General features: G+C 39.3%; 4 protein-coding genes, 2 non-coding genes and 1 pseudogene across 8 annotated transcripts; 1 reads left to right on the forward strand and 6 right to left on the reverse strand.

Moving 5' to 3' along the window:
• Positions 1 to 107: 107 nt before the first annotated feature.
• LOC148294111 (cinnamoyl-CoA reductase CAD2-like) lies at positions 108 to 3,223 on the reverse strand. The gene is made up of 6 exons (XM_088255264.1): positions 2,938 to 3,223; positions 2,673 to 2,845; positions 2,392 to 2,577; positions 2,131 to 2,293; positions 1,012 to 1,198; positions 108 to 452 (listed from the first exon to the last, which is right to left on the reverse strand). Exons 1-6 carry the CDS (start codon positions 3,053 to 3,055, stop codon positions 308 to 310), a joined length of 972 nt encoding a protein of 323 aa, XP_088111390.1. The 5' UTR covers positions 3,056 to 3,223; the 3' UTR covers positions 108 to 307.
• A 1,861-nt stretch (positions 3,224 to 5,084) lies between these two features.
• On the reverse strand, positions 5,085 to 5,264 carry LOC148294112 (small nucleolar RNA snoR137). Its single transcript, XR_015836928.1, has one exon. It is a non-coding gene; the product is annotated as a small nucleolar RNA snoR137 (small nucleolar RNA).
• Positions 5,265 to 5,700: 436 nt separating this feature from the next.
• Positions 5,701 to 8,816, reverse strand: LOC148294113 (cinnamoyl-CoA reductase CAD2-like). Its single transcript, XM_088255265.1, has 6 exons — positions 8,531 to 8,816; positions 8,266 to 8,438; positions 7,985 to 8,170; positions 7,724 to 7,886; positions 6,605 to 6,791; positions 5,701 to 6,045 (listed from the first exon to the last, which is right to left on the reverse strand). Exons 1-6 carry the CDS (start codon positions 8,646 to 8,648, stop codon positions 5,901 to 5,903), a joined length of 972 nt encoding a protein of 323 aa, XP_088111391.1. The 5' UTR covers positions 8,649 to 8,816; the 3' UTR covers positions 5,701 to 5,900.
• Positions 8,817 to 10,677: 1,861 nt separating this feature from the next.
• On the reverse strand, positions 10,678 to 10,857 carry LOC148294114 (small nucleolar RNA snoR137). The gene has a single exon (XR_015836929.1). It is a non-coding gene; the product is annotated as a small nucleolar RNA snoR137 (small nucleolar RNA).
• A 436-nt stretch (positions 10,858 to 11,293) lies between these two features.
• Positions 11,294 to 14,312, reverse strand: LOC110758679 (cinnamoyl-CoA reductase CAD2). The gene is made up of 6 exons (XM_088255338.1): positions 14,124 to 14,312; positions 13,859 to 14,031; positions 13,578 to 13,763; positions 13,317 to 13,479; positions 12,198 to 12,384; positions 11,294 to 11,638 (listed from the first exon to the last, which is right to left on the reverse strand). Exons 1-6 carry the CDS (start codon positions 14,239 to 14,241, stop codon positions 11,494 to 11,496), a joined length of 972 nt encoding a protein of 323 aa, XP_088111464.1. The 5' UTR covers positions 14,242 to 14,312; the 3' UTR covers positions 11,294 to 11,493.
• A 690-nt stretch (positions 14,313 to 15,002) lies between these two features.
• LOC110753903 (uncharacterized) lies at positions 15,003 to 18,319 on the forward strand (annotated as a pseudogene). Its single transcript, XR_015836791.1, has 3 exons — positions 15,003 to 17,564; positions 17,664 to 17,804; positions 17,897 to 18,319. The product of XR_015836791.1 is annotated as an uncharacterized LOC110753903 (transcript).
• A 4,173-nt stretch (positions 18,320 to 22,492) lies between these two features.
• On the reverse strand, positions 22,493 to 25,531 carry LOC110753878 (phenylacetaldehyde reductase). 2 transcript variants are annotated; one of them, XM_088255012.1, is made up of 6 exons: positions 25,352 to 25,529; positions 25,087 to 25,259; positions 24,806 to 24,991; positions 24,545 to 24,707; positions 23,420 to 23,606; positions 22,493 to 22,837 (listed from the first exon to the last, which is right to left on the reverse strand). In XM_088255012.1, exons 1-6 carry the CDS (start codon positions 25,491 to 25,493, stop codon positions 22,693 to 22,695), a joined length of 996 nt encoding a protein of 331 aa, XP_088111138.1. In that variant the 5' UTR covers positions 25,494 to 25,529; the 3' UTR covers positions 22,493 to 22,692. The 2 variants fall into 2 exon arrangements, with proteins under 2 accessions (XP_088111138.1, XP_088111139.1); XM_088255013.1 differs by lacking the exon at positions 22,493 to 22,837 and adding an exon at positions 23,108 to 23,263 and having other exon boundaries at positions 25,352 to 25,531.
• Positions 25,532 to 25,666: the final 135 nt, after the last annotated feature.

Below are 25,666 nucleotides of genomic sequence, written 5' to 3' on the forward strand. Positions count from 1 at the left end.
TATTAGCTTAATGTTTGTGAATACGAAAATAAATAAAAATTGTAGCTTTTCCCCATCCGCTGCACCTTGAGCCAGTAAATGAGAATTGAGCTTGGGACTATGTTAACTTTTAATTTTAAGCAAATATCACAGCAGAATATATTATGAACATTCAAATGTTGCTTATTTATTCACATACAGATTGCATGGAGGTATGGCTGGTACATAGTATTAAACACAATCCATTAACTATATCATTTAGGCTGCACGTCCTCGCCACATCTACAATAAGTAGGTTCTTCTTAAGTTTCATATCCTTCAGTTTCGTTTATGAAATAAATCCCTTATTCTTTAGGCTCTCAACAGCATCCTTGATGATTTGATCCATGGGAATGAAGTCTAAACCCAAGTTCATTAGCTTCTTCGCGCCATTTTTTTCCCTCAGCAACCCGGGTTGGGTATCCTTCGGCAAACTGCACAATAATAAACGTATTAATAGCTTGAGCAATTTCAAAGCCATATGTTCATGGAATGACTGTAAAAGGAATGCTGGCAGTTAAAGAAGCTGCAATGAACCATTTGATGTCTTGACAGTAATTATTGTAAAATAACAGATTTTTTCTCATTAATTTTTGGAGAAGGATTTACAAGTACTTATAGTAAGCTTTAGCAATACAGTTACAGACTAATCCCTAAAATCACTCAACCTGTCTAACTAAATACAATCAGTTAGAACCATTTGGGAGAACATAATTCAGTACAGAGAGCTGTAGCTGTGTTATGATGAGGTTGAGCTTGATCATCTGTTGTTTTGCTATCAATTATAACATAGGGTATCAGTTTCATGATACTGCATATTTGACGTTCTGATGCTTATTGTTGTTATCAGGAAACCAAACTCCTAAACATAAAATATGCACATAGTTATGGCCAAAAAAAATATATATGCACATAGTTATGGCAAAATATATATATACGCACATAGTGTCAGTTGCAAAACCACTTTACCGGAGTCTAAGGACTGGAATTTACCTCGGAACCTTGTACTCGGGGTAAAGTTCAGCTACCTTAGCCACGAAGTCACCATAATGTGATATAGCTTCAACGCACAGGTGCCTACCAGTGGCCGATTTGTTCTCATACAATAAAATGTGTGCAAGAGCTACATCTTTAAAATGCACAGATCCCATAAAGATGTTCTCGTATGTTTCAATGCAGCCTGCAGAAAAGATTGAAAAGGATATTGTCAATTCTTTTTCTTTTTCAGGTTGATCGATTTTCCTTGTTACTTCAGCCATGAAGCTTCTAGGGCCATTAACCTTCTGTCCAGTCCTCCGCTAACCAGGAGAAGAGATAAGGTGACATGGATAGACAATTTAAGGAAACCAAAAACCGACCCTTTAATGACATAAACTATCAAACTTGAAGAGAAACATATGCTAGCAGGAACTCTGCTTGGCTCCTTATCTGGATGAAGCCAGTCCTCTGTACTTACAAATCACAGCTTCACTGCAAAGATAACTCATTAAACGCTCAAAAGAAAGAAAAGAAAAAAAAAAATTATGCACACATGTGAAAGGGTGATTTGCAGGAAAGAAGGAGCCAAGTATTTGCTTGCTAGCAAAGAGGTGCAAAAGGATTCCTCTATTGCCACACACACTCATTCTCACACAATCCACCTTCTCCAAACTTGGGGACTAACTAGGCAAAAAACTTCAAACAAACTCAAGTATTATAAATGAAGAAATACTTCAAGATTTTAAATACCAAACTCAAACCTTTCTTTAGCAGAAATGTCTTTTCAGAAAATATATAATGTCCACCTGCTTCCTGGTTCATCTACCAACTACAGCCTCAATAAGAACTTGGTCACCTTAGTCTCATGTTACCAAATAAATGGGAAATGTTCTCTTACTATACAGATGTTATGTTATCAAACAAACTGTCAATCAAATGCAAAACTACGTCTGAATGTATGATTTCGATCGACAATTTGGCAACATAACATGGCAAACTATCAGGCAACAGAACATTACAGAATAATAGAGTATTCAAATAAGACTGCCCATATGAGAATTGGATGGAGTCAACAATCTACTTCTAGGTGCAACACTAGAAGATATTCAAACACAAATGTGCAGAGAACAATACCCTCAAGAAGACGCACTAGCGTCACCATGCTAGCATTGAGCCTGGGCGAAATGACATCGCCCATCACGAAGCCAGGATTCACCACAACCACATCCAATCCCTTCTCCTTGGCAAATTCCCACGCAGCTTTCTCTGCCAAAGTTTTCGACACTGAATACCACAACTAACCAAACACCAAACACAATCAGCATCACATCACAGTCCCCAATTTTCAAAATTTCAAACTATAATAAAAAAGAACTTAGGCACTCAGTAACTCACTCCCTTCTGCTTGCAGTAGTCAATGTCGGTCCAGCAATCCTCATCCTTGATCTTATCGGACGGCCAGTGAGGGCTGGGAGTGATGGCGGCGATGGAGGATGTCAGCACCACTCGAATGACCCCAGCCTGCTTCGCTGCCGTCAGAACATTAAGCGTTCCTTTGATCGCCGGGTCCAGAAGCTCCTTCTGTATAACAAAAAGCACAACAATTTCATCTAAATATAATCATAATTAGAAAGAATTGAGCTTCTTTTATGGCGTTTTTGTCAAGATGAAGCAACCTCGGGGTCTTGGACTTGATCGATGATGTTAGGAGAGGCGAGGTGGAAGACGCCGGAGCAGCCATTGATGGCGGCGAAGATGGAGTTGTAGTCGAGGAGGTCGATCTGGAAGAGACGGAGACGCGTCGCTGCTCCTTCTAGGGCTTCTAGATGCTTCGTCTCACCCTCGTCCTCTGCAACAAAAACGACACGACGACGTTTCAGACTGAACAGCAAGGAAATGGCAGTTGTGTAGATAAATGGAAAAGGCAAAGGGTAAACTAACTGAGATCTTTGACGGTGGCATGGACGGTGTAATTACGGTCGAGGAGGAGGCGGACGACCCATGATCCAATACAGCCACTTCCACCGGTAACGCATACGACCTCACCTGTCTTCGACATATTATCCTAGTTAGTACCTCTTCCTAGAGGAGAGCTTTGCTTGGTTACAGTTACTTCAGCTACTTGCTGCTGGTGACCAGTTGGATTTGGGCCACGTCGGAGAACCTTCTAATACAAGCCCAGAAGAACTTCGATGCCCATGTCTAATATTTTATTTTTTATTTTGAAGAATCGATAATATTCTAAATTACTCTAATTTATGAAGAGAGGATTCAAACTCGTATGTCAAGAGGTGGACACATTATCATGATCCACTATTGCGCCTAAAATTCAATTTGACAGTGATTTCTTTTTAGAATAAGAAAATTTACTTTCACGGTAAAAATTCAATTACTTGTGCATGCGAGTGACTCTCAATTATTGATATGGTGGATCTTCCCTGTCACGTGCCATAGTGTGTGTTATAAACACATGTTATGTTATAACTGGTCAGTGCTTGACATTCATCCTGCCATGTGATAAGGAAATTCTCACCCGAGTTTTTCCTATCAAAGACATAAATTGTCTCTCGCAATAATCACTTATTATCTTCCAATGGAAAGAATAAATCTCAAGTTTGAATGCCCTCCCTCATAAATCAGAGAAAAAAAATTCATTACCATTACCAGTCTAGTATTGTATTGTGGTATTAATACGACAATGGAACAAGAAATTCCCTTCTACGTATTTATTTGAATCTTGCAGCAAACATTCTCTATAATCCATTCAATTTCCTCTGTTACATATCCTCTGTTGAAATTATGAAACTGGAACTGCAGTCAACAGAATAACATAATACAAAATGATTGGCTTTGTAATTTAGCTGGTTCATCCCTTTATAAGCGAGGATAAATAATAATAACAAGGGCTAAAGTTGAATCTAAGCAAAAACATATGTATTACTGCAGGCCAAGATGCTATTTCTCTTCTACTGATTTGTCGTACTTTTAGTCTGCAAAAATGGGGCAACATAGCAATGCCCTCAAATTCAATCATGTCTATCCAAAAACTTCTCTATCAGCACTGAAAATGCAGCAAAACCAGCACAACCAACACTGGCTACTTGTGGACCGCCTAAAACAGCACAACAAGAAAATTGTAAGAACTTGAGATTGATATGCAACGAAGGAAATTTCACAGATAGCAGGACCATAATGAGAACAATTCCAACAAGGGTCAAATTTTTAACCACTCGGGGCGGTACTTGTATTGTTTACTCATCCTTTCATCCATGTTATATCACTTATCTTTCAGTGAGACCTAATAATTGAAAAAAATAAAACATATTGATGCTCTTTTTGGGAGGGTCAACTTAGGTGAATGAGTGCTGGATCTTCAGTTGGGGAAGAAGGTTGTGGACTTTCGGTACATAGGGATCCTGCAGAAGGAAGCAAGGAAGAAGCGATCGTCAAGCTTCGGGAATCGTTGTGGTATCGGCAAGGCTCTCCAATGCTTAAGTCAACTATATGTGGTAATTTTGACAGAGTAACAGTAAAGATGAAAAAGTAGTTACCCTTTTACTCGAGCATTGTTCCCTATTTGTAGGGAAATGAAAATGAGAGTTTTGCACAAAGTTTCGATGTCGGACTTTATGCAAACTGTTGTAGAGGCGACACGTGTCCATGGCTCTAGGTTATGTAGTTGGGAGTTTCGGCAGGTGGTTACCGCTTCTGAAGGGGGCCTTCCTTCGGTAGGTGAAGAAGGTGATGATGCCACTCGTCTTCTAAAGGTTTGTCTGTGTGTCTTTTTGGAGTGTTTCTTTCCTTTGGCAGCCAACATGTAACATCCCACATCGACCAACGGAGAGGGGGTGATGTGTCTTATATGTACATGCCCGCCTCCATCTAACACGAGGCCTTTTGGGAGCTCACTGACTTCGGATTCATGGGAACTCTGAAGTTAAGCGAGTTGGGGCTAGAGCAATCCCAGGATGGGTGACCCACTAGGAAATTGTTTGTGAGTTCCCAGAAACAAAACCGTGAGGGCAAAGAGGGGGGCCCAAAGCGGACAATATCGTACTACGGCGGAGCTGATCCCAGGATATGACACAACATGTGCAACCAAAAAGTATGCATGGTAAGCTGGTTCTGGCTTAGGTGTGTTCCTTCTCTTGTTGTATCCTTGTTTGTATGCATGGTGCTGTTTAATACTGGCAATTTGATCTATGCTTCGGAAACTTGAACATCCCCAACCCAACAAAATTTACAGGGAGTTCACCATAAGAAGCAATATTGCGACTTACTCAATGACTGCCCTCTATACCCTATCTAGCCCAGGACAAGGAAGTGTTCAACCAATTAAAGTGAACCAACACTCTAAATGGTTTATAGTTTCCTATTTGCTTCTTAAGTAGCGACAAAACAGGATTAAGAAGCTGAATTTGGTTATAGATATGAACTTCAGATTCTAACTATGATAAGAGAGAAATTATAAAGGTATGCAACCTCTTCTTTTTAAATTATTGTAACTTATTATAAAATGTCTTTGCACTCGTAATGGCTTGAGTTTGCGCTCATAATCGTTTGAGTTACAAGTATGACGAACTTAATGCCTTTGCCTTATTAGCTTAATGTTTGTGAATACGAAAATAAATAAAAATTGTAGCTTTTCCCCATCCGCTGCACCTTGAGCCAGTAAATGAGAATTGAGCTTGGGACTATGTTAACTTTTAATTTTAAGCAAATATCACAGCAGAATATATTATGAACATTCAAATGTTGCTTATTTATTCACATACAGATTGCATGGAGGTATGGCTGGTACATAGTATTAAACACAATCCATTAACTATATCATTTAGGCTGCACGTCCTCGCCACATCTACAATAAGTAGGTTCTTCTTAAGTTTCATATCCTTCAGTTTCGTTTATGAAATAAATCCCTTATTCTTTAGGCTCTCAACAGCATCCTTGATGATTTGATCCATGGGAATGAAGTCTAAACCCAAGTTCATTAGCTTCTTCGCGCCATTTTTTTCCCTCAGCAACCCGGGTTGGGTATCCTTCGGCAAACTGCACAATAATAAACGTATTAATAGCTTGAGCAATTTCAAAGCCATATGTTCATGGAATGACTGTAAAAGGAATGCTGGCAGTTAAAGAAGCTGCAATGAACCATTTGATGTCTTGACAGTAATTATTGTAAAATAACAGATTTTTTCTCATTAATTTTTGGAGAAGGATTTACAAGTACTTATAGTAAGCTTTAGCAATACAGTTACAGACTAATCCCTAAAATCACTCAACCTGTCTAACTAAATACAATCAGTTAGAACCATTTGGGAGAACATAATTCAGTACAGAGAGCTGTAGCTGTGTTATGATGAGGTTGAGCTTGATCATCTGTTGTTTTGCTATCAATTATAACATAGGGTATCAGTTTCATGATACTGCATATTTGACGTTCTGATGCTTATTGTTGTTATCAGGAAACCAAACTCCTAAACATAAAATATGCACATAGTTATGGCCAAAAAAAATATATATGCACATAGTTATGGCAAAATATATATATACGCACATAGTGTCAGTTGCAAAACCACTTTACCGGAGTCTAAGGACTGGAATTTACCTCGGAACCTTGTACTCGGGGTAAAGTTCAGCTACCTTAGCCACGAAGTCACCATAATGTGATATAGCTTCAACGCACAGGTGCCTACCAGTGGCCGATTTGTTCTCATACAATAAAATGTGTGCAAGAGCTACATCTTTAAAATGCACAGATCCCATAAAGATGTTCTCGTATGTTTCAATGCAGCCTGCAGAAAAGATTGAAAAGGATATTGTCAATTCTTTTTCTTTTTCAGGTTGATCGATTTTCCTTGTTACTTCAGCCATGAAGCTTCTAGGGCCATTAACCTTCTGTCCAGTCCTCCGCTAACCAGGAGAAGAGATAAGGTGACATGGATAGACAATTTAAGGAAACCAAAAACCGACCCTTTAATGACATAAACTATCAAACTTGAAGAGAAACATATGCTAGCAGGAACTCTGCTTGGCTCCTTATCTGGATGAAGCCAGTCCTCTGTACTTACAAATCACAGCTTCACTGCAAAGATAACTCATTAAACGCTCAAAAGAAAGAAAAGAAAAAAAAAAATTATGCACACATGTGAAAGGGTGATTTGCAGGAAAGAAGGAGCCAAGTATTTGCTTGCTAGCAAAGAGGTGCAAAAGGATTCCTCTATTGCCACACACACTCATTCTCACACAATCCACCTTCTCCAAACTTGGGGACTAACTAGGCAAAAAACTTCAAACAAACTCAAGTATTATAAATGAAGAAATACTTCAAGATTTTAAATACCAAACTCAAACCTTTCTTTAGCAGAAATGTCTTTTCAGAAAATATATAATGTCCACCTGCTTCCTGGTTCATCTACCAACTACAGCCTCAATAAGAACTTGGTCACCTTAGTCTCATGTTACCAAATAAATGGGAAATGTTCTCTTACTATACAGATGTTATGTTATCAAACAAACTGTCAATCAAATGCAAAACTACGTCTGAATGTATGATTTCGATCGACAATTTGGCAACATAACATGGCAAACTATCAGGCAACAGAACATTACAGAATAATAGAGTATTCAAATAAGACTGCCCATATGAGAATTGGATGGAGTCAACAATCTACTTCTAGGTGCAACACTAGAAGATATTCAAACACAAATGTGCAGAGAACAATACCCTCAAGAAGACGCACTAGCGTCACCATGCTAGCATTGAGCCTGGGCGAAATGACATCGCCCATCACGAAGCCAGGATTCACCACAACCACATCCAATCCCTTCTCCTTGGCAAATTCCCACGCAGCTTTCTCTGCCAAAGTTTTCGACACTGAATACCACAACTAACCAAACACCAAACACAATCAGCATCACATCACAGTCCCCAATTTTCAAAATTTCAAACTATAATAAAAAAGAACTTAGGCACTCAGTAACTCACTCCCTTCTGCTTGCAGTAGTCAATGTCGGTCCAGCAATCCTCATCCTTGATCTTATCGGACGGCCAGTGAGGGCTGGGAGTGATGGCGGCGATGGAGGATGTCAGCACCACTCGAATGACCCCAGCCTGCTTCGCTGCCGTCAGAACATTAAGCGTTCCTTTGATCGCCGGGTCCAGAAGCTCCTTCTGTATAACAAAAAGCACAACAATTTCATCTAAATATAATCATAATTAGAAAGAATTGAGCTTCTTTTATGGCGTTTTTGTCAAGATGAAGCAACCTCGGGGTCTTGGACTTGATCGATGATGTTAGGAGAGGCGAGGTGGAAGACGCCGGAGCAGCCATTGATGGCGGCGAAGATGGAGTTGTAGTCGAGGAGGTCGATCTGGAAGAGACGGAGACGCGTCGCTGCTCCTTCTAGGGCTTCTAGATGCTTCGTCTCACCCTCGTCCTCTGCAACAAAAACGACACGACGACGTTTCAGACTGAACAGCAAGGAAATGGCAGTTGTGTAGATAAATGGAAAAGGCAAAGGGTAAACTAACTGAGATCTTTGACGGTGGCATGGACGGTGTAATTACGGTCGAGGAGGAGGCGGACGACCCATGATCCAATACAGCCACTTCCACCGGTAACGCATACGACCTCACCTGTCTTCGACATATTATCCTAGTTAGTACCTCTTCCTAGAGGAGAGCTTTGCTTGGTTACAGTTACTTCAGCTACTTGCTGCTGGTGACCAGTTGGATTTGGGCCACGTCGGAGAACCTTCTAATACAAGCCCAGAAGAACTTCGATGCCCATGTCTAATATTTTATTTTTTATTTTGAAGAATCGATAATATTCTAAATTACTCTAATTTATGAAGAGAGGATTCAAACTCGTATGTCAAGAGGTGGACACATTATCATGATCCACTATTGCGCCTAAAATTCAATTTGACAGTGATTTCTTTTTAGAATAAGAAAATTTACTTTCACGGTAAAAATTCAATTACTTGTGCATGCGAGTGACTCTCAATTATTGATATGGTGGATCTTCCCTGTCACGTGCCATAGTGTGTGTTATAAACACATGTTATGTTATAACTGGTCAGTGCTTGACATTCATCCTGCCATGTGATAAGGAAATTCTCACCCGAGTTTTTCCTATCAAAGACATAAATTGTCTCTCGCAATAATCACTTATTATCTTCCAATGGAAAGAATAAATCTCAAGTTTGAATGCCCTCCCTCATAAATCAGAGAAAAAAAATTCATTACCATTACCAGTCTAGTATTGTATTGTGGTATTAATACGACAATGGAACAAGAAATTCCCTTCTACGTATTTATTTGAATCTTGCAGCAAACATTCTCTATAATCCATTCAATTTCCTCTGTTACATATCCTCTGTTGAAATTATGAAACTGGAACTGCAGTCAACAGAATAACATAATACAAAATGATTGGCTTTGTAATTTAGCTGGTTCATCCCTTTATAAGCGAGGATAAATAATAATAACAAGGGCTAAAGTTGAATCTAAGCAAAAACATATGTATTACTGCAGGCCAAGATGCTATTTCTCTTCTACTGATTTGTCGTACTTTTAGTCTGCAAAAATGGGGCAACATAGCAATGCCCTCAAATTCAATCATGTCTATCCAAAAACTTCTCTATCAGCACTGAAAATGCAGCAAAACCAGCACAACCAACACTGGCTACTTGTGGACCGCCTAAAACAGCACAACAAGAAAATTGTAAGAACTTGAGATTGATATGCAACGAAGGAAATTTCACAGATAGCAGGACCATAATGAGAACAATTCCAACAAGGGTCAAATTTTTAACCACTCGGGGCGGTACTTGTATTGTTTACTCATCCTTTCATCCATGTTATATCACTTATCTTTCAGTGAGACCTAATAATTGAAAAAAATAAAACATATTGATGCTCTTTTTGGGAGGGTCAACTTAGGTGAATGAGTGCTGGATCTTCAGTTGGGGAAGAAGGTTGTGGACTTTCGGTACATAGGGATCCTGCAGAAGGAAGCAAGGAAGAAGCGATCGTCAAGCTTCGGGAATCGTTGTGGTATCGGCAAGGCTCTCCAATGCTTAAGTCAACTATATGTGGTAATTTTGACAGAGTAACAGTAAAGATGAAAAAGTAGTTACCCTTTTACTCGAGCATTGTTCCCTATTTGTAGGGAAATGAAAATGAGAGTTTTGCACAAAGTTTCGATGTCGGACTTTATGCAAACTGTTGTAGAGGCGACACGTGTCCATGGCTCTAGGTTATGTAGTTGGGAGTTTCGGCAGGTGGTTACCGCTTCTGAAGGGGGCCTTCCTTCGGTAGGTGAAGAAGGTGATGATGCCACTCGTCTTCTAAAGGTTTGTCTGTGTGTCTTTTTGGAGTGTTTCTTTCCTTTGGCAGCCAACATGTAACATCCCACATCGACCAACGGAGAGGGGGTGATGTGTCTTATATGTACATGCCCGCCTCCATCTAACACGAGGCCTTTTGGGAGCTCACTGACTTCGGATTCATGGGAACTCTGAAGTTAAGCGAGTTGGGGCTAGAGCAATCCCAGGATGGGTGACCCACTAGGAAATTGTTTGTGAGTTCCCAGAAACAAAACCGTGAGGGCAAAGAGGGGGGCCCAAAGCGGACAATATCGTACTACGGCGGAGCTGATCCCAGGATATGACACAACATGTGCAACCAAAAAGTATGCATGGTAAGCTGGTTCTGGCTTAGGTGTGTTCCTTCTCTTGTTGTATCCTTGTTTGTATGCATGGTGCTGTTTAATACTGGCAATTTGATCTATGCTTCGGAAACTTGAACATCCCCAACCCAACAAAATTTACAGGGAGTTCACCATAAGAAGCAATATTGCGACTTACTCAATGACTGCCCTCTATACCCTATCTAGCCCAGGACAAGGAAGTGTTCAACCAATTAAAGTGAACCAACACTCTAAATGGTTTATAGTTTCCTATTTGCTTCTTAAGTAGCGACAAAACAGGATTAAGAAGCTGAATTTGGTTATAGATATGAACTTCAGATTCTAACTATGATAAGAGAGAAATTATAAAGGTATGCAACCTCTTCTTTTTAAATTATTGTAACTTATTATAAAATGTCTTTGCACTCGTAATGGCTTGAGTTTGCGCTCATAATCGTTTGAGTTACAAGTATGACGAACTTAATGCCTTTGCCTTATTAGCTTAATGTTTGTGAATACGAAAATAAATAAAAATTGTAGCTTTTCCCCATCCGCTGCACCTTGAGCCAGTAAATGAGAATTGAGCTTGGGACTATGTTAACTTTTAATTTTAAGCAAATATCACAGCAGAATATATTATGAACATTCAAATGTTGCTTATTTATTCACATACAGATTGCATGGAGGTATGGCTGGTACATAGTATTAAACACAATCCATTAACTATATCATTTAGGCTGCACGTCCTCGCCACATCTACAATAAGTAGGTTCTTCTTAAGTTTCATATCCTTCAGTTTCGTTTATGAAATAAATCCCTTATTCTTTAGGCTCTCAACAGCATCCTTGATGATTTGATCCATGGGAATGAAGTCTAAACCCAAGTTCATTAGCTTCTTCGCGCCATTTTTTTCCCTCAGCAACCCGGGTTGGGTATCCTTCGGCAAACTGCACAATAATAAACGTATTAATAGCTTGAGCAATTTCAAAGCCATATGTTCATGGAATGACTGTAAAAGGAATGCTGGCAGTTAAAGAAGCTGCAATGAACCATTTGATGTCTTGACAGTAATTATTGTAAAATAACAGATTTTTTCTCATTAATTTTTGGAGAAGGATTTACAAGTACTTATAGTAAGCTTTAGCAATACAGTTACAGACTAATCCCTAAAATCACTCAACCTGTCTAACTAAATACAATCAGTTAGAACCATTTGGGAGAACATAATTCAGTACAGAGAGCTGTAGCTGTGTTATGATGAGGTTGAGCTTGATCATCTGTTGTTTTGCTATCAATTATAACATAGGGTATCAGTTTCATGATACTGCATATTTGACGTTCTGATGCTTATTGTTGTTATCAGGAAACCAAACTCCTAAACATAAAATATGCACATAGTTATGGCCAAAAAAAATATATATGCACATAGTTATGGCATAATATATATATACGCACATAGTGTCAGTTGCAAAACCACTTTACCGGAGTCTAAGGACTGGAATTTACCTCGGAACCTTGTACTCGGGGTAAAGTTCAGCTACCTTAGCCACGAAGTCACCATAATGTGATATAGCTTCAACGCACAGGTGCCTACCAGTGGCCGATTTGTTCTCATACAATAAAATGTGTGCAAGAGCTACATCTTTAAAATGCACAGATCCCATAAAGATGTTCTCGTATGTTTCAATGCAGCCTGCAGAAAAGATTGAAAAGGATATTGTCAATTCTTTTTCTTTTTCAGGTTGATCGATTTTCCTTGTTACTTCAGCCATGAAGCTTCTAGGGCCATTAACCTTCTGTCCAGTCCTCCGCTAACCAGGAGAAGAGATAAGGTGACATGGATAGACAATTTAAGGAAACCAAAAACCGACCCTTTAATGACATAAACTATCAAACTTGAAGAGAAACATATGCTAGCAGGAACTCTGCTTGGCTCCTTATCTGGATGAAGCCAGTCCTCTGTACTTACAAATCACAGCTTCACTGCAAAGATAACTCATTAAACGCTCAAAAGAAAGAAAAGAAAAAAAAAAATTATGCACACATGTGAAAGGGTGATTTGCAGGAAAGAAGGAGCCAAGTATTTGCTTGCTAGCAAAGAGGTGCAAAAGGATTCCTCTATTGCCACACACACTCATTCTCACACAATCCACCTTCTCCAAACTTGGGGACTAACTAGGCAAAAAACTTCAAACAAACTCAAGTATTATAAATGAAGAAATACTTCAAGATTTTAAATACCAAACTCAAACCTTTCTTTAGCAGAAATGTCTTTTCAGAAAATATATAATGTCCACCTGCTTCCTGGTTCATCTACCAACTACAGCCTCAATAAGAACTTGGTCACCTTAGTCTCATGTTACCAAATAAATGGGAAATGTTCTCTTACTATACAGATGTTATGTTATCAAACAAACTGTCAATCAAATGCAAAACTACGTCTGAATGTATGATTTCGATCGACAATTTGGCAACATAACATGGCAAACTATCAGGCAACAGAACATTACAGAATAATAGAGTATTCAAATAAGACTGCCCATATGAGAATTGGATGGAGTCAACAATCTACTTCTAGGTGCAACACTAGAAGATATTCAAACACAAATGTGCAGAGAACAATACCCTCAAGAAGACGCACTAGCGTCACCATGCTAGCATTGAGCCTGGGCGAAATGACATCGCCCATCACGAAGCCAGGATTCACCACAACCACATCCAATCCCTTCTCCTTGGCAAATTCCCACGCAGCTTTCTCTGCCAAAGTTTTCGACACTGAATACCACAACTAACCAAACACCAAACACAATCAGCATCACATCACAGTCCCCAATTTTCAAAATTTCAAACTATAATAAAAAAGAACTTAGGCACTCAGTAACTCACTCCCTTCTGCTTGCAGTAGTCAATGTCGGTCCAGCAATCCTCATCCTTGATCTTATCGGACGGCCAGTGAGGGCTGGGAGTGATGGCGGCGATGGAGGATGTCAGCACCACTCGAATGACCCCAGCCTGCTTCGCTGCCGTCAGAACATTAAGCGTTCCTTTGATCGCCGGGTCCAGAAGCTCCTTCTGTATAACAAAAAGCACAACAATTTCATCTAAATATAATCATAATTAGAAAGAATTGAGCTTCTTTTATGGCGTTTTTGTCAAGATGAAGCAACCTCGGGGTCTTGGACTTGATCGATGATGTTAGGAGAGGCGAGGTGGAAGACGCCGGAGCAGCCATTGATGGCGGCGAAGATGGAGTTGTAGTCGAGGAGGTCGATCTGGAAGAGACGGAGACGCGTCGCTGCTCCTTCTAGGGCTTCTAGATGCTTCGTCTCGCCCTCGTCCTCTGCAACAGAAACGACACGACGACGTTTCAGACTGAACAGCAAGGAAATAGCAGTTGTGTAGATAAATGGAAAAGGCAAAGGGTAAACTAACTGAGATCTTTGACGGTGGCATGGACGGTGTAATTACGGTCGAGGAGGAGGCGGACGATCCATGATCCAATACAGCCACTTCCACCGGTAATGCATACGACCTCACCTGTCTTCGACATATTATCCTAGAGGAGAGCTTTGCTTGGTTACAGTTACTTCAGCTACTTGTTGCATATGACCAGTTGGATTTGGGCCACTTCGAAGAACCTTCTAAGATAAGCCCAAAAGAACTTCTATGCCCATGTCTAATATTTTATTTTTTTGTTTTGAAGAATCGATAATATTCTAAATTATTATAATTTAGGGTATACTGGTGAAATACCCCCTGAACTTGTACCTCGCTTTCACGAAATCGACCTGCATAGTGGCTGACGTTGACAAATCGATGAGGTTGTCATACAAATCTTGAAGCAACACACCTGTATTGACCAAGAAAGATGCCTGTCGAAGTACGGAGTAGTGGGCAGCCTCCCAAGTATAGTAAGTCTTCAACTTTCCCTTTCTTTTCATTGTTTAATTGGTTGTGGTCCATAGGTTGTCGGTAGAATTGGATTTTTCCATCTTCTTGCCTTGCTGTAAGATTCCTTTTTGAATAGAAAAGTGTGGTCCCAAAGTAAAGCATGTGCGTTGGTTTGTCTGTGTGTGGCTGATGTTAGTAAAGGCTGGTGCCGATTGGTACGTTTGTTGTAGTAAATTGAAGTTGTTTAGTTAATTATTTGTTGTTTGTAGGTGATCCAGAGTTGTTTACAATTGAAATTCACCATGGAGGGTATTTTAAAAAGGGAAAGTATGTGGGAGGTACTGTCCAATGGGCAGACAACTGTAATACAGATCAGTTGTCAATGCTGGACTTATATGATGTTGCTGAATCACTAGGATACAACCACATAAAAGTCGATTATCGCTATAGGTCCACAACATTGGGTTATGTGGCAATTCGAGGAGACTTGGATGTGCTTGATTTTGTGCGTGAGATACCTGCATCAAGGGTTCACGGTTTGTACATCACAGAAAAGCCAGAACCACAGAGAGATACTGAAGCCTCAGCAGATGTATTTAACTTTCAGAATTTGCTTCAACCAGAATTGATACATGTACATGTACAAGATGATGTGAACATTGCTGATGATGCCGATGATGAAGCTGAAGAGGAAGATGAGGAGCAGCAGGTAGATGAGGAAGAAGCTGTAAATGTTGATGCAGAGGATGATGAGGAAGAAGCTGTAAATGATGATGCAGAGGATGATGACGAAGAGCGCCTGCAGTTCATAGATAGTGACTATGAGCAAACAGATGAAGAACAAGAGAGACAAAAGGGAGCAGAAGATGACAGGTGGTTTGATACGCATGTAGAGGAGGAAGCTGCTGAAGAACCACAGAGAGAACTTGGTGAAGTTCCAAGTGATGACTACAATTCAGAGGACCTTCTAAGTGTTTCAGAAGAGGAAGATGAAGTTGATGAAAATTCAGGTGTGAAAAAGGTTAGTCGTAGACTAAAAGCTCCTAGGTTCAAGCAATTCAAAAAGGATACTGATTTATTTAATCCAGTATTTCATATTGGCATGGAGTTTGCTAACATGGAACAATGTCGGGAGGCCATAAGATTCTATGCAGTTTCAAGTGCTAGGCCATTGAGATGGGTGAAGAATGACACTCACAGGGTTAGGGTGGTGTGTGGAAGTGGAGGAAAGGCTGAAAAAAAGGGTTTAGGAAAAAGAAATGCAGAAAAAAAAGAAAAAAAAAAGTGTACAAAGTGCTGAAGATGATGGTGGAGAAGAAAATGGAGAAAATGGTGGAGAAAAGGGCAAAGAAAAAGGTAAAGAAAAGAGGGATTTCAAGTGTGATTCTGCTATATGCATCTTATATGAGCAAAGGGCCTACTACTATGATCAAGACATATCAACCAAAGCATTCATGTGGAAGGATGCAGAAGACCAAGTTTGCCACTTTTTCTTGGCTTGCTCAAAGGTTTGATGAGGATTTGAGAGATAATCCTAATATGTCTGTGACGGATTTCATGAAGATTGTGAGGAAGAATTATGGCATAGATATCACTGCAAACCAGTTTTACAAAGCCAAGAGCATAGCTAGAGAGAGAATACATGGAAGTATTCAAGAACAGTACGCAAAATTGTCGGATTACTGTGAAGAGTTGAAGACAAACAATCCAGGCAGCACTGTATTAATCAAGACTGATTTGCGTGGGGGACAACCCAGTATTTAAAAGAATATATATATGTTTTGGAGCATTAAAGAAGGGCTTTATTGCAGGATGCAGGCCAGTTGTAGGTTTCGATGGTTGTCATGTGAAGGGAACTCATCCAGGACAGATTTTATCTGCAGTTGGTATTGATGCGAATAATGGGATGTACCCTATCGCATTTGCTGTGGTTGAAGTAGAAAATACCGAGACTTGGACATGGTTTATGGAGATTTTCTTTGCTGATGTTGGGTGTGAAAATGGTAATGGTTGGGTGTTCATGTCAGATAAGCAAAAGGGTTTGGGGCAAGCCATTAGGGATTTGATCCCACTGCTGAACACAGGCATTGTGTTAGACACCTCCACAATAATTTCAAGATTGCTGGTCACAGTGGACTAGCATTGAAGCAAAGATTGTGGGCAGCAGCTAGATCAACTACAATACCCACATTTGAAGCTAAAATGGAGAAGATGTTATCTCAATCAGATGCAGCTTACAGATGGCTTCAGGAAAGGCCAGCATATCATTGGAGTAGGTCACACTTCAGTACTCATTCTAAGTGTGATATGATTCTTAACAACTTGTGTGAGTCTTTTAACTCAGCTATTATTGAAGCAAGGGATAAGCCTATTCTGACCTTACTAGAGAGAATTTGAAGTTATTTGATGCTAAGAATGGCTAGACTTAGAGAAACTGTTTGGACACATGATGTTGGTCCTAGAATTTTTGGAATTGTTGAGAAGCTAACAACTGAGAGTGCTCAATGCATAGCATCATATGCTGGTGGGGAGAAATATCAAGTTAATAACATCCATGGTGGAATGTATGTAGTGGATTTGGAGAGGCACACCTGCACTTGCAGAAAGTGGGACTTATGTGGAATCCCTTGTTCACATTCTATGGCTACAATTGCCAAAACAGAGAAGAGCCCTTATGACTTTCTGCATTCACTTTACAAAAGAGGTGCATATGACAGGGCTTATGAGAGTTATATATCTCCAATGCCTAGTCAAGAATACTGGAGAAAAACAGGCCATAGACCCATCAAGCCACCTCTTTACCACAAACAACTGGGAAGGCCTCGAACAAGTAGGCAAAAGGAACCTGATGAGATACCAAAAAATGCAACAAAGCTGAAGAGATATGGGATTGTCATTTCTTGTAAATCTTGTGGAGGTGAAGGTCACAATTCTGCAACTTGTGGAGCTGAAGGTCATAGTGGAGAAAGAGGCGGAAGACAGGTATGAAGTTTGTGATTATGTCTGTTGATATGAACTTTGTTGAAGGTGCAAGTTGGTCCTTTATTTGTTATAAACTTTTGTTTTAATTTTTTGTTCAAGGAACAAGCTAGAGGCAGGGGAAGGGCAATAAGAGTTTGAGGCAGGGGAAGGGGAACAAGTATGCCAAGTGTTCCTGTCAGACAACCAGATCAAGCTGACACTTCAATCCAAGATAGACCTTTTAGAAGAACAAAGCTTGGGGTAATAGCATTTGTACTGATTTGGTTTCAATACTTACATTCAATGTTTAAACCAAATTTGGACTGATTTGCTGATTTTTGTCATTCAATTAGGCGAGAAGAAGGGGGCAAATGTCTGAACTAACAAGGCAGCTTGCTCAAACTGGTGCTACCTTACAAGGAATTCAAATTGGGCATGCTTCTCAACCAAACTCAGAAAACGTACCTCTACCGAAAAGACCAAGGCCATGGAGAGTGTAGCTGAGATTTGCTGATTTTGGTTTTTTGGAACACCAAAACATTAGGACTGCTTATGTAATGGATATGTTTTGGAACATTTTATTTTGATGAATTTGTAGCTGATATGGTCCTAGGATTCTCATACTGATTTCAGAAGACCAAGTATTGGAACACAAATGTTTTGGTTGGATTACAGTTAGAACACATGTGTTGCTTGGATTTGTGCGGTGGAATGTTTTGTAATGGATATGTTTTGGTTTAATACTGTTGCAACAGTTATGTTTGTTTGCTTGCTTATATGACCTTTTTGCCAATTGGAAACAAAATTGTCAAAACACAACTCATACATGCCATTACATTCAACAAAAAGACCAAAAAGTCCATGTTTTACACATCTGCAACACAATTGATACACGGCAGGTGACATTGTCTTTGCCTTTCCCTCTCCCGTTTATTTATAAGACAGATTACATACACTTCTCTAGCCCTTCGTTGTCTTTGCCTTTCCCATACATCAACCACAAAACTATCACAAACAACAAACAAGACACCCAAAACCAAGGGTTCTTTTTCAGCTTCTCTGGCCGAGACTTTTTTGCATCTTCCAACATGTTTATTTTGCGTAGCAGCCCAGGTATAATTTGCTTCGACCTCTCACACATTTGTGGGTCACCCCATTCCCAATATCTACATCTATTCTGCACATTCCTCCCAACAAATTGATACCAAAAAAAAAACATAAGAAAAAAAGTGCATCAGTCCAAATTTCCACTTAGCAACCCAAATTTCAAATCTGCAAACCAAATTTCAATTATAAACTTACCCTCCCACAGATGTAAAACCTCCTCCCTGGATGTGCAGCAGTCCAAGATGTTTGGATTTTCGCAATCTTACCACAATAGCAAACGACTGAAGGCATCATCCATGAACTACCCTCTTCACCTTCGACATTCCACCTCTGTGACCCATGACCTCCATGACCTCTGCCAGGTAAGGACCTCCTCATCTCCTAATATTTTGGGTTTTCTCCTAAACCCTAGATCCCCTTCTGGTTTAGGGTACGAAAATGGAGGGAAATTTTTTGGGGGAAAAATAGAGCCAAAATGAAGGAACTAATAGGTGAAGCATGGGTTCAGTTTAGTGGAGACACGAAATGACTAAATTAACCTTCAATTTAACGGCAGAATGGATGGAAGGTGTCAGATTTTGACGTTGGGGGGTACATTGGCGAAAAAAATTAGTTCGGTTCCTAAATTTTATAAAAAAAAGGATAGGGGGCAAATCGAAAATTAGGTACAAGTTTAGGGGGTATTTCACTAGTATACCCTATAATTTATGGAGAGAAAGATTCAAACTCAGATGCCAAGATGCGGACACATTACCATGATCCACTATTGCACCTAAAATTTAATTTGACGCTGATATTTTTTTAGAACAATTACAATAAATTTTATAAAAAAAATTACTTTCACGGTAGAAATTCAATTACTTGTGCTTGCGAGTGACTCTCAATTATTGATAGGGTGGATCTTCCTTGTCATGTGCTATAGCGTGTGTTATAAACACATGTTATGTTATAACTGGTCAGTGCTTGACATTCATCCTACCATGTGATAAGGAAATTCTCACCTGAGCTTTTCCTATCAAAGACATAAATTGTCTCTACAATAACCACTTGAAGAGTATTATCTTCCAATGGAAAGAAGAAATCTCAAGTTCGAATCCCCTCTCTTGTCAATTAGAGAAAAAAAAAATGCATTACCATTACTAGTCTAGTATTGTATTGTGGTATTAATACGACAATGGAACAAGAAATTCCCTTCTACGTATTTTTTTGAATCTTGCAGCAAACATTCTCTATAATCCATTCAATTTCCTCTGTTACACATCCTCTGTTCAAATTATGAAACTGGAACTGCAGTCAACAAAATAACATAATACAAAATGATTGGCTTTGTAATTTAGCTGGTGCATCCCTTTATAAGCGGGGATAAATAATAATAACAAGGGCTGAAGTTGAATCTAAGCAAAAACATATGTATTACTGCAGGCCAAGATGCTATTTCTATTCTACTGATCTGTAGTACTTTTAGTCTGCAAAAATGGGGCAACATAGCAATGCCCTCAAATTCAATCATGTCTATCCCAAAAACTTCTCTATCAGCACTGAAAATGCAGCAAAACCAGCACAACCAACACAGGCTGCTTGTGGACCGCCTAAAACAGCACAACAAGAAAATTGTAAGAACCTGAGACTTATATGCATCGAAGGAAATTTCACAGATAGCAGGACCATAATGAGAACAATTCCAACAAGGGTCAAATTCTTAACCACTCGTGCCGGTACTTGTATTTTTCACTCATCCTTTCACCCACGTTATACCACTTATCTTTCAGTGGGACTTAATAATTGAAAAAAATAAAACATGTACCAGGAGACAGGTAACGCAGTGCAACCTGCTCCGTTTGGATGAAGGAATTGCCAATTACATAGAATTCTAAAATGACGGAATTTAGATTTCCGTCATTTCAATTTCTAGCAATTGAAGATTTCAGTGTTTGGATTTATGCATGTTGGATTTCGTAAATGACAGAAATTGAAAATTTCAATGTTTGGATATCTCATGTAAATTATAAATGACAGAAATTAAATATTTTGAAAGAAAAAAAAAACTGATAATCGACATAAAAGGTATTCCTCAAAGTATAAAATAACATATCGTTTAAGAATATCAATCTAATTTAAAACTAGTATTAAAACTTAAGACTATGACAACAGTGACTTTAGGCATCAGTAAACACAAAGATCACAAAACCCATTCAACACATTCATAAATTTAGTCAGAAACACCCAATTTTGATAGCCATTCAGAAACCATGGTAACCCTAAAATAGAAAAATATAAATTGAAGGAGAGAAAGGCTTGAAGACTAACCTTCAAACTTGATCCAGAGAGACGTGTAACCCAAGAAGAACTCATTCTCCTTACTTCTCTGGCTCACAGTTTTTTTATGATGCTTCTTACTTCTCTGGCTCGCAGCTTTTTTTATAAAGCGACAGGGTTTCATAGGTTTTATAGATCGACAAGGCCTCCAAACTTGGCGCTGTTTTTAAGTTTGGCGCTTTTTCTTTTTTTTTTTCATGAAAATTTTGACGTTTTTTTTATTATTTAAATTTTGGCACAACGGAAAATATGAATTCCCACACTGTGGAAATTGTCAAATGACGCCTATTTTGGTGGAAATTAAACTCGGGAATTTGATGCCTCAATTTCCATGATTTTTTCCGCGCATCATTTAATAAATTTCGCGCTTAAATTGCCAAATAAGGGAATTGTCAATTTCTCATCTTAAATTCCCGACTTTTAGCTAAATTCCGCGTTATTTTCCCTCATCCAAACGGAGGGTAAAAGTATGCATGGTGCTGTTTAATACTTGCAATTTGATCTATGCTTTGGAAACTTGAACATCCCCAACCCTGTTAGGATTTTGGCTCGTCAAATATGTCCTAGTTGGTTTAGGATTGTTTTAGGAAAGTTAGAGGTATACCGATTCTTGTCCTAGAGGGATTAGGAAAGAATTTCAGTTTTCCTTATTCAATTCAGGTTTGGATTTCTAGAAGTCTATTTGGTTTTGGAAAAGTGTAATTTCCTAATCCACTTGGGAATAGGAATTCAATCAGTCTTGGGACATGTAAGCCAACTCTATATCTATAAATAGGGTGCAGCAAGGCTTATTTTAGAAGAGGGAAAAACAGCCAGAGACAGCCAAGAGTTTTGAGATTAGTTCTAGGGTTTGCAAAAGTTCTATAATCTCTATTATTAATCAAAGGAGCGGTGATTTCTCTACCTAGAGAAGTCACAACTGGACGTAGGCAAAAGTTCTGCCTAACCAGTATAATTCTTGTGTGTGTCTAAGTTTTCTAATATTTGCTAGTTTAGTCTATTGCCGTTGGTTACATTAAAGAACAAGATCCAGCAGCGGGTTATTTAACAAACTCAACAAAATTTACAGGGAGTTCACCACTAGAAGCAACATTGAGACTTACTCAATGACTGCCCTCTATACCCTGTCCACGCCAGGACAAGGAAGTGTTCAACTAATTAAAGGTAACCAACACTCTAAATGGTTTCTGGTTTCCCATTTGCATCTTAAGGAGCGACAAAACAGGATTAAGAAGCTGAATTTGGTTATAGATATGAACTTCAGATTCCAACCATGATACCAGAGAAATTATAAAGGTATGCAACCTCTTTTTTTTAATTTATTGTAACTTATTATAAAATGTCTTTGCGCTCATAATCGCTAGAGTTTGCACTCATAATCGCTTGAGTTACAAGTACGACGAACTTAACGTCAACACCTTATTAGCTTAATGTTTGTGAATACGAAAATAAATAAAATTGTATTTTTTCACCATCCGCTGCATCTTGAGCCAGTAAATGAGAATTGAGTTTGGGACTATGTTAACTTTTAATTTTAAGCAAATATCACAGCAGAATAGATTATGAACATTCAAATGTTGCTTATTTATTCACATACAGATTGCATGGAGGTATGGCTGGTACATGGTATTAAACACAATCCATTAACTATATCATTTAGGCTGCACGTCCTCGCCACATCTACAATAAGTAGGTTCTTCTTAAGTTTCATATCCTTCAGTTTCGTTTATGAAATAAATCCCTTATTCTTTAGGCTCTCAACAGCATCCTTGATGATTTGATCCATGGGAATGAATTCTAAACCCAAGTTCATTAGCTTCTTCGCGCCATTTTTTTCCCTCAGCAACCCGGGTTGGGTATCCTTCGGCAAACTGCACAATAATAAACGTATTAATAGCTTGAGCAATTTCAAAGCCATGTGTTCATGGAATGACTGTAAAAGGAGTGCTGGCAGTTAAAGAAGTTGCAATGAAGCATTTGATGTCTTGACAGTAATTATTGTAAAATAACAGATTTTCCTCATTAATTTTTGGAGAAGGATTTACAAGTACTTATAGTAAGCTTTAGCAATACAGTTACAGACTAATCCCTAAAATCACTCAACCTGTCTAACTAAATACAATCAATTAGAACCTTTGTGAGAACATAATTCAGTACAGTGAGCTGTAGCTGTGTTATGATGAGGTTGAGCTTGATCATCTGTTGTTTTGCTATCAGTTATAACATAGGGTATCAGTTTCACGATACTGCATATTTGACGTTCTGATGCTCATTGTTGTTATCGGGAAACCAAACTCCTAAACATAAGATATGCACATAGTTATGGCCCAAAAAAATATACATGCACATAGTTATGGCAAAAAAAAAAAAATATATATATATATATATATATATGCACGCACATAGTTTCAGTTGCAAAACCACTTTATAGGAGTCTAAGGACTGGAATTTACCTCGGAACCTTGTACTTGGGGTAAAGTTCAGCTACCTTAGCCACGAAATCACCATAATGTGATATAGCTTCAACGCACAGGTGCCTACCAGTGGCCGATTTGTTCTCATACAATAAAATGTGTGCAAGAGCTACGTCTTTAAAATGCACAGATCCCGTAAAGATGTTCTCGTATGTTTCAGTGCAGCCTGCAGCAAAGATTGAAAAGGATATTATCAATTCTTTTTCTTTTTAAGGTTGATCGATTTTCCTTGTTACTTCAACCATGATGTTTCTAGGGCCATTACCCTTCTGTCCAGTCCTCCACTAACCAGGAGAAGAGATAAGGTGACATGGATAGACAATTTAAGGATACCAAAAACCGACCCTTTAATGACATAAACTATCAAACTTGAAGAGAAACATATGCTAGCAGGAACTCTGCTTGGCTCCTTATCTGGACGAAGCCAGTCCTCTGTACTTGCAAATCACAGCTTCACACGTGTGCAAAGATAACTCATTAAACGCTCAAAAGAAAGAAATTTTTTTAAAAAAATTCTGCACACATTTGAAAGGGTGACTTGCAGGAAAGAAGGAGCCAAGTATTTGCTTGCTAGCAAAGAGGTGCAAAAGGATTCCTCTATCGCCACACACACTCATTCTCACGCAATCCACCTTCTCCAAACTTGGGGACTAACTAGGCAAAAAACTTCAAACAAACTCAAGTACTATAAATGAAGAAATACTTTAAGATTTTAAATACCAAACTCAAACCTTTCTTTAGCAGAAATGTCTTTTCAGAAAATATCTAATGTCCACCTGCTTCCTGGTTCATCTACCAACTACAGCCTCAATAAGAACTTGGTCACCTTAGTTTTATGTTACCAAATAAATGGGAAATGTTCTCTTACTATGCAGATGTTATGTTATCAAACAAACTGTCAATCAAATGCAAAACTATGTCTGAATGTATGATTTCGATCGACAATTTGGCAACATAACATGGCAAACTATCAGGCAACAGAACATTACACAATAATAGAGTATTCAAATAAGACTGCCCATATGAGAATTGGATGGAGTCAACAATCTACTTCTAGGTGCAACGCTAGAAGATATTCAAACACAAATGTGCAGAGAACAATACCCTCAAGAAGGCGCACTAGCATCACCATGCTACAATTGAGCCTGGGCGAAATGACATCGCCCATCACGGCGCCAGGATTCACCACAACCACATCCAATCCCTTCTCCTTGGCAAATTCCCACGCAGCTTTCTCTGCCAAAGTTTTCGACACTGAATACCACAACTAACCAAACACCAAACACAATCAGCATCACATCACAGTCCCCAATTTTCAAAATTTCAAACTACAATAAAAAAGAACTTAGGCACTCAGTAACTCACTCCCTTCTGCTTGCAGTAGTCAATGTCGGTCCAGCAATCCTCATCCTTGATCTTATCGGACGGCCAGCGAGGGCTGGGAGTGATGGCGGTGTTGGAGGATGTCAGCACCACTCGAATGACCCCAGCCTGCTTCGCTGCCGTCAGAACATTAAGCGTTCCTTTGATCGCCGGGTCCAGAAGCTCCTTCTGTACAACAAAAAGCTCAACAATTTCATCTAAATATAATCATAATTAGAAAGAATTGAGCTTCTTTTATGGCGTTTTTGTCAAGATGAAGCAACCTCGGGGTCTTGGACTTGATCGATGATGCAAGGAGAGGCGAGGTGGAAGACGCCGGAGCAGCCATTGATGGCGGCGAAGATGGAGTTGTAGTCGAGGAGGTCGATCTGGAAGAGACGGAGACGCGTCGCTGCTCCTTCTAGGGCTTCTAGATGCTTCGTCTCACCCTCGTCCTCTGCAACAAAAACGACACGACGACGTTTCAGACTGAACAGCAAGGAAATGGCAGTTGTGTAGATAAATGGAAAAGGCAAAGGGTAAACTAACTGAGATCTTTGACGGTGGCATGGACGGTGTAATTACGGTCGAGGAGGAGGCGGACGACCCATGATCCAATACAGCCACTTCCACCGGTAACGCATACGGCCAGGGCCGGCCCGGAGGGGTGGGCGCGAAGGGCGACGGCCATGGGCCTCCGATTTTTGGGGCCTCAAATTTTTATATATTAAGTAGTAATAAAGTAGTAATAAAGTGTTATATTAATTAAAAAAAAACATAAAGAAAACAAATTGAGCCGTTGAATAAACAATCATCATCACGCATGCCTTCTTTATCTTTTGTTGTGCATTATTTTTATCTTTT

The sequence above is a fragment of the Prunus avium genome, chromosome 6 (assembly GCF_965620075.1).
Source record: "Prunus avium chromosome 6, drPruAviu1.hap1.1, whole genome shotgun sequence".
Lineage (NCBI taxonomy): Eukaryota > Viridiplantae > Streptophyta > Magnoliopsida > Rosales > Rosaceae > Prunus > Prunus avium.

Coding starts and splice junctions, on each gene's coding strand:
- LOC110753878 (XM_088255012.1), bottom strand. CDS start 25,493: ATGGCCGTCGCCCTTCGCGCCCACCCCTCCGGGCCGGCCCTGGCCGTA. Junction 23,607..24,544: donor GCTAGTGCGCCTTCTTGAGG/GTATTGTTCTCT, acceptor TCTTTGCTGCAG/GCTGCACTGAAACATACGAG. Junction 22,838..23,419: donor CCCAAGTACAAGGTTCCGAG/GTAAATTCCAGT, acceptor ATTATTGTGCAG/TTTGCCGAAGGATACCCAAC.
- LOC110758679 (XM_088255338.1), bottom strand. CDS start 14,241: ATGTCGAAGACAGGTGAGGTCGTATGCATTACCGGTGGAAGTGGCTGT. Junction 14,032..14,123: donor TGCCACCGTCAAAGATCTCA/GTTAGTTTACCC, acceptor TTTCTGTTGCAG/AGGACGAGGGCGAGACGAAG. Junction 13,764..13,858: donor ATCAAGTCCAAGACCCCGAG/GTTGCTTCATCT, acceptor TTTGTTATACAG/AAGGAGCTTCTGGACCCGGC.
- LOC148294113 (XM_088255265.1), bottom strand. CDS start 8,648: ATGTCGAAGACAGGTGAGGTCGTATGCGTTACCGGTGGAAGTGGCTGT. Junction 8,171..8,265: donor ATCAAGTCCAAGACCCCGAG/GTTGCTTCATCT, acceptor TTTGTTATACAG/AAGGAGCTTCTGGACCCGGC. Junction 7,887..7,984: donor ACTACTGCAAGCAGAAGGGA/GTGAGTTACTGA, acceptor GTGTTTGGTTAG/TTGTGGTATTCAGTGTCGAA.
- LOC148294111 (XM_088255264.1), bottom strand. CDS start 3,055: ATGTCGAAGACAGGTGAGGTCGTATGCGTTACCGGTGGAAGTGGCTGT. Junction 2,578..2,672: donor ATCAAGTCCAAGACCCCGAG/GTTGCTTCATCT, acceptor TTTGTTATACAG/AAGGAGCTTCTGGACCCGGC. Junction 1,199..2,130: donor GCTAGTGCGTCTTCTTGAGG/GTATTGTTCTCT, acceptor TCTTTTCTGCAG/GCTGCATTGAAACATACGAG.